General features: G+C 44.5%; 2 protein-coding genes across 3 annotated transcripts; both read left to right on the top strand.

The window, feature by feature from the left end:
* Positions 1–160: 160 nt before the first annotated feature.
* On the top strand, positions 161–5,631 carry paqr8 (progestin and adipoQ receptor family member VIII). Of its 2 annotated transcripts, XR_002837615.2 has the most exons (3): positions 161–976; positions 2,359–4,415; positions 4,565–5,631. XR_002837615.2 is itself a non-coding variant. In XM_023806808.2 (2 exons), exon 2 carries the CDS (start codon positions 2,375–2,377, stop codon positions 3,443–3,445), a length of 1,071 nt encoding a protein of 356 aa, XP_023662576.2. In that variant the 5' UTR covers positions 161–976; positions 2,359–2,374; the 3' UTR covers positions 3,446–5,631. The 2 variants fall into 2 exon arrangements, 1 of the variants encoding a protein (XP_023662576.2); XM_023806808.2 differs by having other exon boundaries at positions 2,359–5,631.
* Positions 5,632–12,624: 6,993 nt separating this feature from the next.
* On the top strand, positions 12,625–19,512 carry LOC111841212 (uncharacterized). Its single transcript, XM_023806810.2, has 5 exons — positions 12,625–12,755; positions 15,212–15,263; positions 16,551–16,620; positions 17,125–17,214; positions 18,010–19,512. The coding sequence occupies exons 1-5, from the start codon at positions 12,646–12,648 to the stop codon at positions 18,675–18,677; spliced, it is 990 nt and encodes a 329-aa protein (XP_023662578.2). The 5' UTR covers positions 12,625–12,645; the 3' UTR covers positions 18,678–19,512.
* Positions 19,513–19,885: the final 373 nt, after the last annotated feature.

Genomic DNA, 19,885 nt, shown 5'->3' with positions numbered 1-19,885 from the left:
TAATCGAACAGAATTTGCAAACCAGTGCAATAGGCAGCGTTCATCATATGCCTTGATAAACATGCTTTACCCAGGGAAACATTGGACGTTATGCGTAATTTAAGTTGGTAATTTAATTACCAACGCCAAATTACTTTGTTTAGGTAAAGGGTCTCAAAACTAACCTGGTGGCCGTCGGTAGGAGTTATACTCCTAATAGGGCCATTTCAGCTATTTTTTTAACCGAAAGACAAACGAAGTAAGGCGGAGCGTGCCAAGCATAGGGGTTTGCCGGCGGTAAAGGTTTCCGGGGGAGGGGGTGTTCGCCGACATTGAATAGCGGGATTAGACGAGGTTTCTTTTTCCTCTGTCGAAATTAACTATAGGGCGGTACACGTTCTCCCCGGCTCCTACGCCCCCGGCCACATGTACTAATCCAATAAAAACATGTCGCGGCCGGAATTTGGGAGGCGGACTAGTAGACCTCTGAATTTGGCTTGTAAGGTTCACAACTTGAACAATGTCGGTTTTCAAGAGAACTCAGATACAGTACCCAATAAATCTGGATAAATAGATAATGAAAGTTGGTCCTATAGTTCTACATTGTGGTGTACAGGCAAATGTGTGAGCCTTAATGAAGACAATAAGTTATTCTTACAATATGTTACTGGTGATACAAAGCCAGAAGTAATAGTTAGAATGCGCGGATTAATAAGAATGAGAATTAGTACAAAATAATCAGTATTATGAACATAGTTTAATAGCCATACTCGACGTACAAAAGAAACGGCAACCAAATAACTAAAATTCACTTCATTTCGGCTCCTTGTGTAATCCGTCGCTGAATCCGACGTGTGGGAAATGGGAGGCGAATTGGGACAGGGCCGGGATGGGAGGGGTGCGCAGTCCCGCCGACAGGTGAAGTGATCTCCGCCTAAGAGGTGCAGGTCACTTCGCTGTCTCCCGAGTCACCAGGCAGAGGTACGAGAAGATCCAGGTAAAACATCTCTGACACTTTGGTGGGCAAATATCCGCTGTCTGTACTAAAGTCGTGGTTATGCTATTATTTAAACGCTTAATTATATATTAAAAATACTGTAAAAATGTCATTACTAAAAGTGGATTTGCGTGTACGTGTATCATGTGTTGTCTCTTTAAGTATCTTGGAATAAAACGTTATCAGTTGATCTTATACATGCATACACACATTTCATCGGTTCATGTACTATTTTTAATTTAATCATAGGGACTGTCCGGCACTGTGAAATAGTTGTATCAGTAATCCCTTTATCAATTATGCATACTTATACCATATTTATAAGAAACGGCACCAAAGCAGTGCAATTAAAATAACTGACGGAATCTGATTCAGGAGGGCGTATCAGGCAGCGTACAGCGCCAGACAGAGACCGTACAGCCTGCAGTGGGTGCCATTTACACGCGGTCATGGGCGTTAATTATGGGGGGGAAATCAAAACCAGCTAATACAACCCCCCCCCCCCCCCCAATAATCATGTTTCCCCCTTAATGGGTGGAGACCTCAACCCCCCAAATGTTACGCCCTTGCACGCGGTCCCTGTATATTTGAAAACCTCTCAAGGACATTAAAACATTTGTATCTGTTCTTTTATAATGGATGGGTAGTTTATTGGTCTTAGACATATTTAGAGTACGAGACATAGCTGACATTTTTCAAGTTTTAACGCTACAGCAATTTTGTTCGCTTTGTTCAAGCTACTGATTTATCTGGTTTGCAATACCTGACGTCAGACTGGTTTGACTTGCAGGGTGTGATTCACCCGAGGAACGTGTTTGCTTAAGGTCACCCGAATGGTTAGGGAGTCTCATGTTTTGCAAATTTGTTACCCAGGTGCCCGCTGTAATTATCTTTTGTGTCGGTAATGCATATTTTTCTCCAACAAAGGCCTGGGCTTAAACCTGAGATAGGGCAGCTGGGAATGAGGTGCAGGTTTGGCAGAAACCAAAGCTATTCACGCTGTAATATGTGACGGCTGATTTTCGAGTACGCTTTCTTTCTATGTGCTACAAGGTGTCATTTCTTCCATTTGCTCCTTTGAACTGGGTATCTGGATTCAGGTATATATGTCATGTCGAAACACAGATTTTAAGAGTCAATTTCTTGTTTTATTTATTTATTTATTTATTTATAGCCATTTCCTGGCTTGTCTATTACCTGAGAATTGACTACACTAGATTAGACAAACTATATGGATCCCAGGGGGAAATTCTAGTACATACAGCAGCAAGGACTGTAGAGCTGGGATGTAAGGCAGTACATAAAGTGCAAACAAGTGCAACTAAATGTAATGCACAGCAGCTGTGAAAGTCCCCCCCAAAACTGTATTTTTGCCTGTTTAGGTGGGGGGGGCCAGCCATGTCTAGCGCGGTCGTGGAGCGGATCAGCACCCTGTCGCTGAGCGTGCAGCAGCTTGGCCGACTGCCCCGCGTTCTGGATGCCCTGCCCTCCCTCCCCTCCCTGAGGGCCACCGTGCAGGCGTCCGAGGTGCCTGCACTCTTCCGTGAGCCTTACATCCTGTCAGGCTACCGGGCCGTGGGCCAGGACTGGCACTGCTACCTCCTCAGCCTCTTCCAGTGGCACAATGAGTCGCTGAACGTGTGGACGCACCTGCTGGCCGTTCTGCCGGTGCTGCTGCGCTGCTGGGTCTTCGCCGGCACCTGGGGCCTGGCGGCGGTGGCACCGGATCCCGTCGCGCTGCCGCTGCTCCTCTTCGTGCTGTCAGCCATCTCCTACCTGCTGTTCAGCACCGCTGCCCACCTGCTGCAGTCACGCTCCGAGCTGGCGCACTACGCACTCTTCTTCCTGGACTACGTGGGCGTCGGCATATACCAGTATGGCTGTGCCCTGGCACACTACTTTTACAGCTCCGAGCCGGCCTGGCGCCAGAGCATTGTGGGGGAGGTCTTCCTGCCCGCCGCTGCCTTCCTTGGTTGGCTGTCCTGCACCAGTTGCTGTTACGCCAAGCTCCGTTACCGCTGCCCGTACCCCTTGCAGAGGAAGCTCATCCAGATGATCCCTGCTGGCCTGGAGTATCTGTTGGTCATCAGTCCCGTGGCTCACCGCCTGGCCACGGGTTCCTGGAGCGACCCGGCACTGCCTTTCCATGCTCTCCAGGTCGTCTTCTTCATCCTGGCCACCTTCTTCTTCTCCTGCCCCCTGCCCGAGCTCCTCTTCCCGGGCCGCTGCGATATCGTGGGCCACGGCCACCAGATCTTCCACGTCTTCTTGGTGCTGTGCACGCTCTGCCAGCAGGAGGCGCTGCTGGAGGACTTTGTGGCCCGCCGGGAGTCGGTGGTGCAGGCGCACGGCGAGGGCCGCCTGCTTCTGGCTGCCGCCTCCTACGGCGTGCTGGTGCTGTGCAGTGCAGTGACCGCAGTGCTCATGTGCGCCGTGGTGCAGCGACGCTTGCAGAGGAAAGAGGAGTGACATCACCCTACAAAGGGGGACATGCACAGATTTCATTTTAAACCGTTTACAATGCGTTTATAGTCATTTATGGGCTTTATTTATGAGATTAGGGCTTAAAACACAGATCAGTATGTTTACCTCAATCTCTATTATTGTTGTTGTTGATTTATTATTATTATTATTAGTAGTAGTAGTAGTAGTATTAATTTGATTTGCCGACATTTTCATTCCAGGGAGCTCACCAGCCCCAAAATCACAATGCACAGTGTCACCCAAGACAGCCACGAAAGGCTTCAAAGATGTGGCAGTGACGTCACATGCAGGCTTCTCAGAGACACAAAGCCAAGGCTACAGGGGTCTGTCTGGGAAGCCCCAGATTACTGCCGGATCTTTCGATTCGGGGCTACGCCCGATGGATTAGCCGGAAGTACAGGCCAAATGCTAAGATAGCAAAGCTATCTTAATTAGACTTGTGCCTTCTCACAATGACCACTAGGATGCATAAGGCAGATATTGAATGGGGACGGTGCAGAGTGCCAGTGTTACACATAAATGCACTTAGTGACGTCAAGATGTGTCCAGCAGAGATGGCTGGAGCTCACCATGGTGACAGTTTGTCTTTAAGAATGCCACGCATCCTGTTCAGATCTCATGACACACTTTCTGCCACGATAAGCTCTGTTTACTGTTTTAGTCACCTAACTGTTCCACCCTGACTCTGTGCACATTCCGTTCATTCTAGGCATCATCGAACCACTTAATTCTTTGCTCTCTGAATCCGCTCAGCACAGAGCGGAGAATACACTGGAATATGGTCTCGTGTTTTAATCTGAAGAGACTCTGTTTGAACCGATACAGCAGTTGTACTGGTACAGTTTAAAAAATATATATATCTTTTAAATTGTAAATTTCTTTTTAAATGCATTTCTCACAAGACAGTCTGAATAAAGGCAACACAATGTATTTTAGTCTATGTATTAAATCAGGGGTCTCCAACTCTGGTCCTGGAGAGCTACTATCCAGTAGGTTTTCTATCATACCTGGCTTCTCATGAGCCACACCTGTTCTCAGGTAAATACCAGGAGCAGGTGTGGCTCATCAGAAGCCAAGTAGGATAGAAAACCTACTGGATAGTAGCTCTCCAGGACCGGGGTTAAGGGTTAAGGTTGTCATAGTTATCGTTAGCATTTTTCCCATTGAAATGAATGAGCGGTCCCCATAAGGATAGGTATACCCAACGTGTGTGTTTGTGCACCCTGCGATGGATTGGCCTTGTGCTGGTGCTGAGATATGAAGAAATGAGCCTTTATGCTGAATTTATGTGTGTCAGTTGTGTACTGTTGCCTGTAGTGTCTTTAAATATAACCAGATTTTTTTTAAACAGTTAACTCTGTGTATTTGTGTTACTAGGAATGTAAAAATATTGCCAAATTAGTGATTAAAAGAGTATTTGAGTTGGTTTCTTAGGATATTATTATTATTATTGCTTTGAGAGTATGCTTTTCGTGCCTTTACCTCAACCAAGGTACAAGCATATTAGCATTAGCCCAAAGCTACATAGCACAGGCTGGAATGGATTTGACAATGCTAATTCATTGTTTTGTGTACAGTCAATGAAACATTCTTATCCTGATTATTCTCATCCTTGGTCTACATTCAAGGCCTACTGGACAACAGTATTTTTGTGAATCATGCCCATAATAACTTCCTTTGGTGGTGGGGGGGGGGGGGTACCTGAAGGGGGTTAGCCAGCGTAGCACGAGATTTCACAGTATTCTGACTGAAAGTAGAAAAAAATCCATTCTGTCAAAGAATGTGCTGCTGCGTAAAGGTTAGGATAATAAATGGAAACTAAAAAGGCAAACTATATGACTGACAAAAGCATAGTTAGCACAGGTGCTAGTGGACCTTTAAAGTATCCCTTTAAGAAAGACCTCATACACTACAGTGTGACCCCTTATTCAGACATTCCCAAAACACAGGAATGCCATTCATATGCAGGCTTCCTTTTAACAGTAAATGATCATGCTGTTAGGATCTGAACATGCTTATGCTATTGCACAGAGTGACTTATCTTAGCTTTCATAATTTTAAGACATTGATTTTGAATATCTATTTTCAATGCAGTGACATTAGATGGTCACTTTTCTCTGTACATGTCATATTAAGACATTGTTTGCCAAGAAATAAAATAAATCAGAACATTTCATAGTGAACTCTGTGATGCTGTGCTGCCAAAGTTGGTGGATGGATGGATGGATTGATTAATTTGGTAGTGGTAGAATTGGTATATAAAAGGGTTCCCCAATTCCGGTCCTGGAGGGCCAGTCTGCAACACAGTTTGCAGATTTCTCTTCTGAAACACACCTTATTCAGCTCACCAGCTAATTGCCAGGTTTAGTATGTGTGTTTAATGCTGTAACATAACCGCTGACCTCTAGAGGGCGGTGTTTGACGACTTCTGTCCATTTGTACTACAGTACTAAAAATCTGGAGGAACCTGTGATACAGTATGATACAGGTCAGTGTGATTTAGTGGGGCTGACATGGAGTGATCTTCTGGTGTGGTAATCCATCCATCTCCAGCTGTGCATTCAGAAATGCTTTTCTGCTCATCACTGCCATAAAGAGTGGTTATTCGAGTTACTGTACTGTACCTTCTCATCTGATATCTCTCATCAACAAGACATCTCCACCCATAGAACTGCCGCTCTCTGGATGTTTTTTGTTTTTCACACCATCCTGAGTAAACTAGAGACTGTTGTGCATGAAAATCCCAGGTGGTCAGCAATTTCTGAAATTCTCAAACCAGCTCGTCTGACACCAACAACCACGCCATGGTCAAAGTCACTCATATAACACTTTTTCTTTTTCCCCCAATTCTGGTGTTTGATCTTACCATTGAGAAGGTCTTGTCGTGAGCCGCTGTCACATGATTGGCTGGTTAGGTATTTGCTTGAGCAGGTATACGGGTGTTCCTAATAAAATAGCCATTGAATACATATTGCCCCCAGGGGCGGATTAACGCACAGGCTAGATATGGCTTAAGCCTAGGGGCCCCACGTGTGCCAGCCTGCAAGGGGGCCCCCATTGGCGCGGAGGGGGGCCTCTGTGTACATACTGTAGCCTAGGGGCCTCTGTGTACCTTAATGCGGCCCTGACATTGCCTGAATGTCAGAATGGGAAAGAAAGGTGATTTAAGCAATTTTGAGCGTGGCATGGTTGTTGGTGCCAGACGGGCCGGTCTGAGTATTTCACAATCTGCTCAGTTACTGGGATTTTCATGCACAAGCATTTCTAGGGTTTACAAAGAATGGTGTGCAAAGGGAAAAACATCCAGTATGCGGCAGTCCTGTGGGCGAAAATGCCTTGTTGATGCTAGAGGTCAGAGAAGAATGGGCCGACTGATTCAAGCTGATAGAAGAGCAACTTTGACTGAAATAACCACTCGTTACAACCGAGGTATGCAGCAAAGCATTTGTGAAGCCACAACACGCACAACCTTGAGGCGGATGGGCTACAACAGCAGAAGACCCCACCGGGTACCACTCATCTCCACTACAAATAGGAAAAAGAGGCTATAATTTGCACGAGCTCACCAAAATTGGACAGTTGAAGACTGGAAAAATGTTGCCTGGTCTGATGAGTCTCGATTTCTGTTGAGACATTCAAATGGTAGAGTCAGAATTTGGCGTAAACAGAATGAGAACATGGATCCATCATGCCTTGTTACCACTGTGCAGGCTGGTGGTGGTGGTGTAATGGTGTGGGGGATGTTTTCTTGGCACATTTTAGGCCCCTTAGTGCCAATTGGGCATCGTTTAAATGCCACGGCCTACCTGAGCATTGTTTCTGATTGTGTCCGTCCCTTTATGACCACCATGTACCCATCCTCTGATGGCTACTTCCAGCAGGATAATGCACCATGTCACAAAGCTCGAATCATTTCAAATTGGTTTCTTGAACATGACAATGAGTTCACTGTACTAAAATGGCCCCCACAGTCACCAGATCTCAACCCAATAGAGCATCTTTGGGATGTGGTGGAACGGGAGCTTCGTGCCCTGGATGTGCATCCCACAAATCTCCATCAACTGCAAGATGCTATCCTATCAATATGGGCCAGCATTTCTAAAGAATGCTTTCAGCACCTTGTTGAATCAATGCAACGTAGAATTAAGGCAGTTCTGAAGGCGAAAGGGGGTCAAACACCATATTAGTATGGTGTTCCTAATAATCCTTTAGGTGAGTGTACATGCTTCCCGGTTACGTGTTCCCCAGTCCAGTCATTGACGTCAAACCTTTCTGTTGTCTGTGCCCTTCCTTGTTCTACTTCTGTTTCTGATCCCCTGCGATCCTGTTTGTTTACCATCCCTGTTCAGTTGATTCAGTAAAACGTCTTTCTGTTTCACCGAAACACCTGCCCCCGAGTCCTTCGTCCTTCAAATCATGACACACAGAGCTGGCTAGGCAAAAGTGCAGCTAGGCTGAGCGTCTAATGAATGCCCAGTAAAAAGTATAAGTAGTATCAGAGCAACACAACATCTTTCAAATATAGCAAGAACCTCACGGGCCATTCAATCAAAAGACAAACGGCAAAGAACAATCAGGGAACTTAAGTGGCTAACAAAGGGAACATGGAGTGGTATTAGGCAGAACAGATCAGTTTTAATGTGTCTCTTGAAGGTGGAGAGAGATTCTGGTGGGTTTGGCAATTCATTCCATCATCAGGGAGCCACACGTCAGAAATGCATAGGGTGAGGTTTCTTCTGTGGTTGAGGGATATCCTGGAGGTTTTGGCTGACTGAAGTGGACAAGATGGGATGTAGGTCTTGATAAGCAACTTGACAGAGATGGGTGACATTCTGTTATCGGCTCCAAGGACTAGAACTTAATGCACATATAGCACATATAGGAGAAAGTCAAGGGTGTGAGTGTGTGATTCATTTTTAACATTGTATTATCAGCTATTTTATTGACTATATTAATATAATTTAGTAAAGATCTTGAAACATGCAGACAATGTTTTAAATGAATGATTAAATTATTTAAATGGATGTTGCAGAAAAAAGTCATAAAGGATAAAAATAATATAACCATATATAACAAGGTTTGGAATTCTTTTGTAAGACCTTACTCTTTGTTTAAATTATAAAATTAAAACATGGCGTTATATTCTTCCAGCCTAGGGGTTAGTCATTATAGGATGTTTTTTTTTTATTTTGTGTTTCTTCATTACTTTAGTCATAGTTATAACAGCATGCTTGCTTGTGGTGAGGATAACGATGGAAATAATCATTAAACAAATTCATGAGGGGATTTTAACGATGTGGTGAAAGGCAGTGAATATACTTGATGGCAGTGCTGTTATCCGCAGCATCCTGAAACGCCCACTTTGGACCCGATGTGTCGGCTCAGGAAACAACAAGGGGTGGCAAGACCCTCAAGCTAACGAGGGAATCTAAGCGCCGTCGGGGTGGGTGTGACGGTGTGGGAAAAGTTTACTCTTTTTTTAATTTAGCCCTGCAGGGTGTGTACAGTCATTCCAACATACTATTGCACCATGTTTTATTCCTTTAGCAAAATCTATTCACTGTGTTTTGAAAAGTCACCCAGACTTGTCAGGTTACTAGCAGTAGCACGAGAGGGAGGTCAGAAGCATGACAGATATGTGTGAGCCTGACAGGGAGAATGAGGAAGTGATCGAGGACACCGTCTCCTTGGAGGAGGATTAGGAAGAGACTGACTGGCAGCGAGCAGACAGCCAGGAGAGGTGCTTGAGGGAGCTTCACGGACAGGGGAGCGCACTGACACCCCCACTAGGGACTACACCTCCAGTGTACACGGTGAGTACACGGTGAGTACAGGCCAAGTGCTTTTAACGCTGACCTGTCATCTAACATCAAATACTATGTTTATTATACAAGGCAAAGAAAGTACATAGCATAGCAGACAAAACATTTTAAATATAATACATCTACATACATACAATACATATATTTATGTATTTTAATATTTAAGTACATGCATCGCAATTTAAATTAATTTATTTGTATTATTTGTATTACTCTGACTGACCAGAAGAAGCAGAAAGAACACTGCTAAATTATTTGTATTATATTACGTTGTAATTGTACTATATAGCTTAATATGTATTTTTTTAAAGGTTCTATTAAATATTCTGTCATAACCATTAACCATAAAAATGTAGTTGTTACGGTCCAGATGAGGATTAGACAACCAGATCCCTTTCACTTCATCTATGCTGCAAGATGGTGCTGTTAAATTCACAGCCTGCTTACTGACACCTAATTCCGGTCCCTTCATGGCTGACGTGTGTAATGGATTAGGCTGACAAGCAGAGGCTGCCTAACCAGTAACCCAGAATTACTAGGGTGACAAGCCAAGGAGAGTAACCCAGCCATTACAGGGCAGCGCACCCTAGGTGTGGAGACAGGCCATTACTGGGCAGCGCACCCTAGATGTGGCAGCAGGCCGTTACAGGGCAACACACCCTAGATGTGGAGAGAGGCCATTTCAGGGCAGCGCACCCTAGATGTGGCAGCAGGCCGTTACAGGGCAACACACCCTAGATGTGGAGAGAGGCCATTTCAGGGCAGCGCACCCTAGATGTGGCGGCAGGGCGTTACAGGGCAGCGCACCCTAGGTGTGGAGACAGGCCATTACAGGGCAGCGCACCCTAGGTGTGGCAGCAGGCCATTACAGGGCAACACACCCTAGATGTGGCAGCAGGCCATTACAGGGCAGCACACCCTAGATGTGGCGGCAGGGCGTTACAGGGCAGCGCACCCTAGATGTGGCGGCAGGGCGTTACAGGGCAGCGCACCCTACATGTGGTGGCAGGTCAATACAGGGCAGCACACCCTAGATGTGGAGACAGGCCATTACTGGGCAATGCACCCTAGGTGTGGTGGCAGGGTGTTACAGGGCAGCACACCCTAGATGTGAAGGCAGGCCAATACAGGGCAGCGCACCCTAGGTGTGGTGGCAGGCCGATACAGGGCCGCGCACCCTAGATGTGGAGACAGGCCATTACAGGGCAGCGCACCCTAGATGTGGCAGCAGGCCATTACTGGGCAGCGCACCCTAGATGTGGCAGCAGGCCGTTACAGGGCAGCGCACCCTAGATGTGGCAGCAGGCCGTTACAGGGCAGCGCACCCTAGATGTGGCGGCAGGCCGTTACAGGGCAGCGTACCCTAGATGTGGCGGCAGGGCGTTACAGGGCAGTGCACCCTAGATGTGGCGGCAGGCCATTACAGGGCAGCGCACCCTACATGTGGCGGCAGGCCATTACAGGGCAGCGTACCCTAGATGTGAAGGCAGGCCATTACAGGGCACTTACACCGTGAACGCCTTAGAGACACCAAGCGGCCTTTATCACAAATAGAGATTTGTTAGCTAGATAACTTGTCAGATTTAAGGTACCCCAGTTCAAATGGACTACATCTTCATTCATATTTATCCCAGATTACCTTAAGTCCGACAAGTTATCCATCTTATCTATTCAAATCCATGTTTGTGATACTGACCCTAATAGTTCGAGTTGCATGTTTTTGTCCTGTGGGAGGTAAGTGGGGTACTGAAATGGAGAGAGAGCAGGGGCAGGATTCAAACCTTAGTCCCTCCTCTCACCTGTATGGAGAGCAAGAAGGCAGACAGAGAATTTCCCCACAAAGATTAAAAAGGCTTTGCTATTCAATTCTATTCTACCCCAAACAGCATAGGGCACAAGGCCAGTTCACAAAATATTTCATATTTTACATTCTAAAATAAAATAACCCAACCATGTGAACCAAAAACGAAGATGAGTTATAACTGCTGGTGCCTCCAGCAGTGCATTTGACATAAACTCCTCACCTTGGACCCTATTTTCTCCACCAACCATCAGTCATGCCTTTTATTATGAACGTTTTTTCTTTTCCTGTTTTTAAAAGATCTCTATTTTCGTCTCCTAAGGTTCCTGTTGAACCGTGCCTGCGTTCCTCCTCCCCACACGGAAAAACATCTGAAACGCGCATGCCACGACGGAAGCTGTTAGCATTCTGACTCGCGCCTAAGAGATATAGTGTCACGAGTCACGGCCAACCTGGAATGACGGTGGCTGCATAGACGGGGAGGGAGAGGTTTAGATTTACCCATTGCTGGTTTATCAGCAGGAACTTTCTGTTTGAGATGTTATTTCTGCCTTGTGTAGAACCGCATGGGGTGAGGGGTTTGGGCGCTCCTCCTATACAGTGTACTCAATGAATTAGTTCACATAAGGAATTCAGTCTAGTAGTATTGCAGCCTGCTGTTGTAGGTACTCCAGTTGTGTTGCCTCTGATCTACTAAGCAGACCTCATTGATAAGCTCTCAATGGGATCGACAGTTATCCTCAAACCGTCATGTCAGCAGCCGACCTTCCCCAATTGATGGACGTCTTCACTCGCTCCCTCCCTCCTGGGCAGTAAACATGACACAGAGGCTTCACCCCAACCTTATGCTTCATGCCTTGCACAAGCCAGCTTCTCATCTGGGGCAGGCCATGTTGCACACCGCCCTGAGGGCACAGTGAACCCCAGGCTGTCCATCTGCCCGACTGCTCCATCCATCTCCTTCATATTCGTGCTCTGCAGCTCTTCTCCTAGACATAGGATGCCTGACAATCGTACCACGTCCTCAACAGTGAACTATAGTATAGTCACACACTGGCATCCAGGTGTTTGTGTGTGTGTATGTAACTTTAGTTACTTAGCTCAGTGCTTCTCAACCCTTTCCTTGGGGTCCCCAACTAGGGACAATCCACATTTTTGCTCCCTCCCAGCTCCCAACATAGGTATTTGCTGTTCTTGATTGGGTGAGAGCTGTGAAGGAGCAAAAATGTGGACTGTATCAGGATCCCTGAGGACAGAGTTGGAAACGCTGGCTTAGCTAATGATACTCTTATATGATGATATTATACTGCATTATATATTATAGTATTATACTATACTATCAAAGTATTTTTTAAGAGTCCAGCAGTAAGTGCCCTACTGGGCATATTCAGCATCCTAAATTTTCACCTGGACATGAAGATGGCAGATGGTTTAAAGTTATGAATATACAGCCAATGAGCTGCAGTTTTTACTTCACAGTGTGTATAACAGGGCCCCTCTCATCTTTCTGGTGTCACCTGCAGGGTGGTCGTGGTGCTGTGACACTGCTGGGGACAGGAAGCATGGGCCTGGCCGTGATGGGGTCCCTCCTCCCAGAGGCCCCTTCGCTCTCCACGCTCGCCGTCCTCTTCCTCACAGTCATGCTGCTCTCACTGTGCACCCACTGCCGCAGGTCAGTGACCATAGAGACCATCAGTGATGTCGGCATGTTTAGCCACAAACGCACAGCCTCCTCCTCTAGGCTTAGCCAGCAAGACGCCTCCGTTCCTAAACCAGTCTGGGCAGTTTTCCAGCTTCCCCATGACTCTGGAATGAAGTGTAGCCAGAACAGGAGAACCAGTATAGTCAAGCATGCGATTAGAGGAATCTCCTTCATGTTATTAAAGCTTCCTCAATGAAACCAGCAGAACTCATTATCAAATATTGTCAAGCTTGTACCTGAAAATATACATTGTAGCCTTTGTATTAAGTACAGCTACATAATAGCAGTTAGGGGATTTTGCCTCGAGAGCTTCATTAAGGCTTGACAAGTTCTGCATTTAAAGAAGCCTTTCTGCATGCCACTGTCATACAGAGCTGTTATTTTTCCACTTGTGGGCTTCCTGTTAACTTAATGCAGTCTAGCTATTCTCCTCTGACCTTTCACATTAGCAAGGGAATTCCAGCCACAGAACTGACTGGATGTAGGTTGCACCATTTTCCGTCATGTAACTCACTATAGTGCATGGAAATCCAAGACAGACGGCTGTTTCTGAGGAGAATGAACCATCATGTCTGACGCCAACATACCAATATGATGCCAGGATTGAAAATCATGTCTTGGCATCGAAAAGCTTTATCACAGAGTCATTGAACCAGCCACTGTCAGCATGTGTATACACTACCGTTTCGGGTCACTTAGAAATGTCCTTGCATTTGGGGAAAAAAAAACAAGTTTTTTGTCCATTAAAATAACATCAGATTGATCAGAAATACTGTGGAGACACTGTTAATGTTGTAAATAACTATCATAGCTGAAAATGGTTGTTTTTTAATGGATTATCTACATAGGTGTAGAGGCCCATTATCAGCAACAATTAGTCCTGTGTTCCAGTGGAATGTTGTGTTTGCTAATGTAAGTCTATCATTTTAAAAGGTTAATTAATCATCAGAAAACCCTTTTGCAATTATGTTAGCACAGATGAAAATGGTTGTGCTGAGTAAAGAAGCAATAAAACTGACCTTCTTTGAACTAGTTGAGTATCTGGAGCATCAACAATTGTGGGTTCGATTACAAGTTCAAAATGGTCAGAAACAAAGAACTTTCTTCTGAGATTCGTTGCTCTATTTTGTTCTGTGAAATTAAAGTTATTCCATGCGAGAAATTGTCAGGAAATTGAAGATCTCGTACAATGGTGTGTACTAATCCCTTCACAGAGCAGTGCAAACTGGCTCTAACCAGAATAGAAAAAGGAGAGAGAGGCCCCGGTGCACAACTGAGGGAGAGGATAAATATATTAGAGTGTGTAGTTTGGGAAACAGACGCCTCATAGGTCTGAAACTGGCAGCTTCATTAGATTGTACCTGCAAAATACCAATCAACTGTGAAGAGGCAACTCTGGGATGCTGGGACTTCTAGGCAGAATTGCAAAGAAAAGGCCGTATCTCAGGATGGCCAATAAGAGATGGGCTAATGAACACAGACACTGGACAGAGGAAGGTTGACAAAAAGTGCTATGGATAGACAAATCTAAGTTTGAGGTGTTCAGATCACAAAGAAGAACATTTGTGAGATTGTGAAAAAATGCTGGAGGAGCGACATCTGTCAAGCATGGTGATGGTCTGGGGCTGCTTTGGTGATGGTGAACTGGGAGATTACTGGGTTAAAGGGACCTTGAAGAAGGAAGGCTATCAGTCCATTTTGCAATGCCATACCACACCCTGTGGATGTTGCTTAATTGGAGCCAATTTCATCTTACAACAGGACAATGACCCAAACACAGCTCCAAACTATGCAAGAACTATTTAGAGAAGAAGCAGCCAGCTGGTAATTTGTGTATAATGGAGTAGCCAGCACAGTCACCGGATCTCAGCTCTATTGAGCCGTTATGGGAGCAGCTTGACCGAATGGTACATAAGAAGTGCCCATCAAGCCAATCCAACCTGTGGGAGATGCTTCAGGAAGCACGGGGTGGAATCTCATCAGATTACCTGAAGAAACTGACATAAAAAATGCCAAAGGTCTACATGGCTGTAATTGCTGCAAATGGAGTACTCTTTCATGAAAACAAAGTCTGAAGATCACAATTATTATTTTAATTTCAAAAATGATTATTTCTAACTTTGTCAATGACTATTTCCTATCGATTTAGCTATACAAACTCAATTCATGTATGTTTTCATTGAAAACAAGGAAATTTCTGAGTGACCCCAAACTTTTGAACGGTAATGTAAATATACTATGAATATCCAATAATAATGTATTTTGTTTTATTGTGATAAAGATGTAAGAAGTTAAAATTCTCACTCTTAAAAAGCACAATTTTAATCATTCTGCAGCGATTGGGATGTTCTTAGTGATGTGTAGGTAGTCATTGTAACTCCCAGACTGTCATCAAAATTTTCAGTTCCCTCCTTTGTCTTTTCTAGGCGGTCAGCTAATCGCCAGCGCAACACGAAGAAAAGCAACTCCGCACTTCAGGTACAAGTGGTAAATAAATGGATTGATCAAGACATCAATGTGTTTCTTAATGGAAAAATAGGGCACAAACATCCACACATCATCCATATCTACTTATCCAGCATAGGGTTATAGTGAACTTAACTAGGGAAATACAGGCTGCAGGGCAGGAGAATATCCTGGATAGGATGCCAGTCCATTGAAGAGGTGGGAATTTCAGGTCCAGAAAGTAAAAATCCCAACCAAAATTTTGCTTTAACCAAGAAGTTGAGTACTCTGTGACAATGACTATTATGCTCAACTGGTTGGCTGAAGCAAAAACTTGGTCTGGGTTTTTACTTTATGGACCTGGTATTTCCACCTCTGGTCTGCTCCAGGGCCATTTAGAGACAATAGTTCACCTAACCAGATACTTCTAGATCACAACAAGAAAATCCAGTTGGGAGGCCTCAAACCCCAACCCTAGAGGGATGAGGTCACAGTGTTACCCACTGAGCCACTATGCTGCCCACTGACACCCGTATTAGCAATGAAATGCAGACACTGTAGACTCCATTATTTACTCAATGTGCAGTTTCAGTAGACTGGTGATAGAACTGGTGGTGTATCTGTCACATATTTGTTAATGAGGAGACTAAATTGTTGGTAGTATCTGTGCTGACATCTACATCAACAATTTCAGAGACTATAAATCTTAATATTTACCCTCTTGGGGTTGGAAGGGGTCTGGAGCCGGTCCCAGGCAGCACAGGGCACAACGCTGGGCATACCCTGGACAGGGCACAAGGCTGGGCATACCCTGGACAGGGCACAACGCTGGGCATACCCTGGACAGGGCACAAGGCTGGGCATATTCTGGACAGGGCACAAGGCTGGGCATACCATGGACAGGGCACAAGGCTGGGCATACTCTGGACAGGATGCCAGTTTAGGACACATACACACTCAATCATACGCTATGGAAAATAGCCAGTTAGCCTAAAAGTATATATTTGGACTGTGGAAGGAAACATACATGACACAGAACCACATGCAAAATCCACACACACAGATTGGAACCCCCTCCCTAGCAGCCTGAGGCAACAGCGCTGCCCGCTGAGGCACCCCATCCAAATGACTGTGGTCCCTATAAACCATCCTGTGCAAACTGAAGTACCACTGTTGTGTATTATTCAGCATCAGTATGACTTTCTCACATCTAAATGACAATACTTCCATTTTAATTTCAGTGAAATTCAGTTTCTATGTCTTGATGTGCATGTCTGCACATCTCTGGATGCCCCATGTTATTTTGTCTGGGTCCTACAGATTATGCCAGACGAAAACATGGAAAGCAGGGAGAACCCTAGCATCAACTCTTTAACAATGGACGAAATAGGTATGCTGATGTCACATAAGGGACTAACTTTCTTTGTATTAGAAAAACTGCCATATTTATACAAAATAGAGACCATTCTGCCATTCAGACTATATGCTCTTATGGTGGATAGAGCATAATTACGTAAACTGGTTGCAGTGAACAAGGGGTAGTATGTGGCTCTGGGGGTTAGGACTTTGTGCTTGTGCTCAGAAGGGTGTCAGTTCAAATCCAAAGGTCAGCAGAAGGATTTGCCATTTGTCCCTTGAGCAATAGCTTCAAAACTGTCTGACCCTGCTTTCTCAGTCTTACATTACTTTGGATAAAAGCAACTACAAAATGCATAACTTCTTCTTGATGGGTGGTGGAAGCCTGCTGAACCTCATTAACTGTTTATTATTATCAGAACATGTTGTCAGTGCAGGAACTTAGCTGATTAAATAAAACCATTTCACAAAGTATTGGATGCTGTCTACCTTGTGTTTGCCTGCATCTTATTTCTCATGACACTCTTTGTTCATCCAGTTATCCAACCCACGAAAAACAATGGCATTTCTACAGCAATCGAAGGTTTTCCACCATGGAGGAGTCACAGCATATCACTGGATCTTCAAGGTAAGACTCACCCACTCAAAGGTGGGAGAATGGGTCATCATTCGCTTTAGGGAGGGTGATGAGTATACCTTCTGTCCCACTGAGCAATTTTCAAGATATTGCGCTCACTGGTCATCTTAATCAAATAGATCTTTGCAGTGTTCTGTTAGGATGTGAGCAATTATTTTTGGTAAATCATTTTAAGTAGCATGGAACCACCCTGGGGAGTTTCTAGCTATTGAAAAGATCAGGGGCTAAATCAAGTTTACTGTTTACCTGGGGCTTGACTTTTTTGTTTTTGAAGGAGGATTATTGGCATTGGGGCTAAAATACTCTGCGCTAGGCTTAAAATACTCAGGGCTATAGCCCCGAGTGATCGGACCGAATGACGCCCAAGGAACCACCAAAATCTAAACTTGCAACATGAAATAAAAAGTATTTAATAAAACACTGCCATCTTCTGGACACAAAGTCTCCTTTACTGCAGTCCCAGGTATTTCAGCCTACACTGCCAATACAGACCCTGTGTTTGTCACATAGTGTAATAACCATTATCTTGTGCTGGTTACAGCTGACATGTCATTTGACTCTGCGGTCAAGGGATCCACATAACTATTAATTTCAGTCAAATAACAAACTCCTCAATTCTAAATACACTTAGATTTCTTACTTGTAAGACATGAATAGGAATGTGTGCAAGTTTAACAAAATCCGTCAATGTTCTGGTTTCATCCTGTTTATTAATTTACCATGTCTATCACATGCAGCTGTTTAACAGCCTTTCTTTGTTCCACCTTATGTTTCTTGTTTTTGTAGATGAAACACAGAATAGCATTCCGGATGTGAAAAACCCTAATTCTGGAGACAAATCCACAGATATAACAACAGGGGGCATCTTGATGCAAAGTATTCCAGTTGACCAAACTGCCAAGATCCAAGAGGCCCCAGCACTGGTGGTAACCCCTTGTAGGGAGACGGAGTTGGCTCTGCAGTCTGGCTCCGCTGTGTTGGTCCCCAGCCAGTCAGACCACCCCAATGGAATATCTCAGCCGAGCCATGTCAGATACACCCCTAGGGACTCAAAGAGTCAAAATCAACACATCTATGAGGAGCTGGCAGAAGACAAAAAACTCCCCCACGTGCCTTCAAACTCCATCAAGGTCCTGAAAGTGGAGGTGCAGGAAGACCCGATGTACAACACTATAGAGGAGCTGGAGCAGCCTGACAACCGAAATACCGGCCAGAATTCAGAGCAGGAGAACAGCGCCCACGTCTTGACTGTGCCCCCTCTGACGGAGGGCTCCGCCTTCGCACTTGGTGGCAAGCCAAACATCCTCTACGCACGGGTGAGCAAAAAGAACAAAAGTATAGTGCCACCCCCCTTACCATCACCTCCGCCACCACCGGACATCATAGAGGGTGAGGATGATGAAGAGGAAGCCCCTGCACCCCCCCTGCCAAAGAGGAATCTCTTTGGAAACTAAAAACAACCAAATAAGTAACTTATTTTTCTGCTGTGCAATGACTATTTACTTTACACGATAAAAAATCAGATGGGCTTTTCAGTTTGCTCAAATCACAGCATTATAGTTTAGGTGTAAGTTTGGAACTTTTATTTCGTTTTTTTTTTGTACTATAATGTAGCACAGATTGATTTTGATGTTGCAAAATGTACTAATGCATGCACGGGACATCAGTTCCATCCCCAACTGCGTATCCTAGATGGGGTCAGAGGGTCCTAGATCTTATCCCAGACAGCACAAGGCAAGGTGACACGCCAGTCCATCACACATTACAGGCAGTTCAGTGAAGACAATGTCCCTGTGTTTGGCCGTACGAAGGAAACAGCCGCATCATCAGAACATGCAAGGTCCAGAGATATAGCAGGATTCAAACCACCGACTGTGGTTGCGTGTGGTAACACTGTTACTCACTGAGCCACCCTTATGTGGAAAAACAGAGATAATCGTATATTTCTTTGTTATAAATGCAGCAAGGCTCTATTTCACGTTAAATGTTGTCCTGTACTTGATTTACAACAACCTATGCAGTATGATCCTAATGATGAATTACATTGTTATTAACTACCGTAATTTTAAACGTAGGTCAATACTGCAAGGGAAATTTCTCTAGGTTTTTTTTTTTTTATCAGTATGTCAGCTGTATCAATGTCACGTTCTGAGTAGCTTATTTTTACAATATTATTGGCATGAAATGCATTGCTAAAAAAATGTAGTGTACATTCTTAACATTCCACATATAAACTCTTGTATACTGTCATTTTTCATTGGTAAACTTAAAATAAATATTTGGCTATCATTTTTAGTTTGAAGATGTGCCTAAAAGAAGAAACACTCTGTAGTACTTGAAAAACCTATTCATCTTCTGAGCATTGTATGCGTTTAGATACGGCTCCTGCATTTAAATTATTATAAAGCTATGAAGTTATGCCATAGAAAAACATATTACAAAATGCACTGTAAAATGGACTACAGAGTAGTACAAACCTCTCAGCTGGAGGGCCAGCATCATCCATGACTAATTATATATATAAAAAAACTGTTGTATGAGCCTAAGACATAGGGAAGTTTGAAGACCCTTAAAAGTAATAGGTTCTTGATGCCCAAAATGGATACTGTTACGCTTATCCAGAAAAAGGGGAGTTCAATTATTAACGAATGATTCTCTATAT

The sequence above is a fragment of the Paramormyrops kingsleyae genome, chromosome 19 (genome assembly GCF_048594095.1).
Source record: "Paramormyrops kingsleyae isolate MSU_618 chromosome 19, PKINGS_0.4, whole genome shotgun sequence".
Classification (NCBI taxonomy): Eukaryota; Metazoa; Chordata; class Actinopteri; order Osteoglossiformes; family Mormyridae; genus Paramormyrops; species Paramormyrops kingsleyae.
The sequence above is the reverse complement of the archived record's forward strand: the minus strand, read 5'-3'. Positions and strand labels throughout refer to the sequence as shown.

Bases quoted from the DNA above. Each gene is read 5' to 3' on its own strand.
- paqr8 (XM_023806808.2), top strand. From the start codon at position 2,375: ATGTCTAGCGCGGTCGTGGAGCGGATCAGCACCCTGTCGCTGAGCGTG.
- LOC111841212 (XM_023806810.2), top strand. From the start codon at position 12,646: ATGGGCCTGGCCGTGATGGGGTCCCTCCTCCCAGAGGCCCCTTCGCTC. The intron at 12,756-15,211 runs GTCAGTGACCAT...TGTCTTTTCTAG, and splicing joins CTGTGCACCCACTGCCGCAG to GCGGTCAGCTAATCGCCAGC. The intron at 16,621-17,124 runs GTATGCTGATGT...TTGTTCATCCAG, and splicing joins TTTAACAATGGACGAAATAG to TTATCCAACCCACGAAAAAC.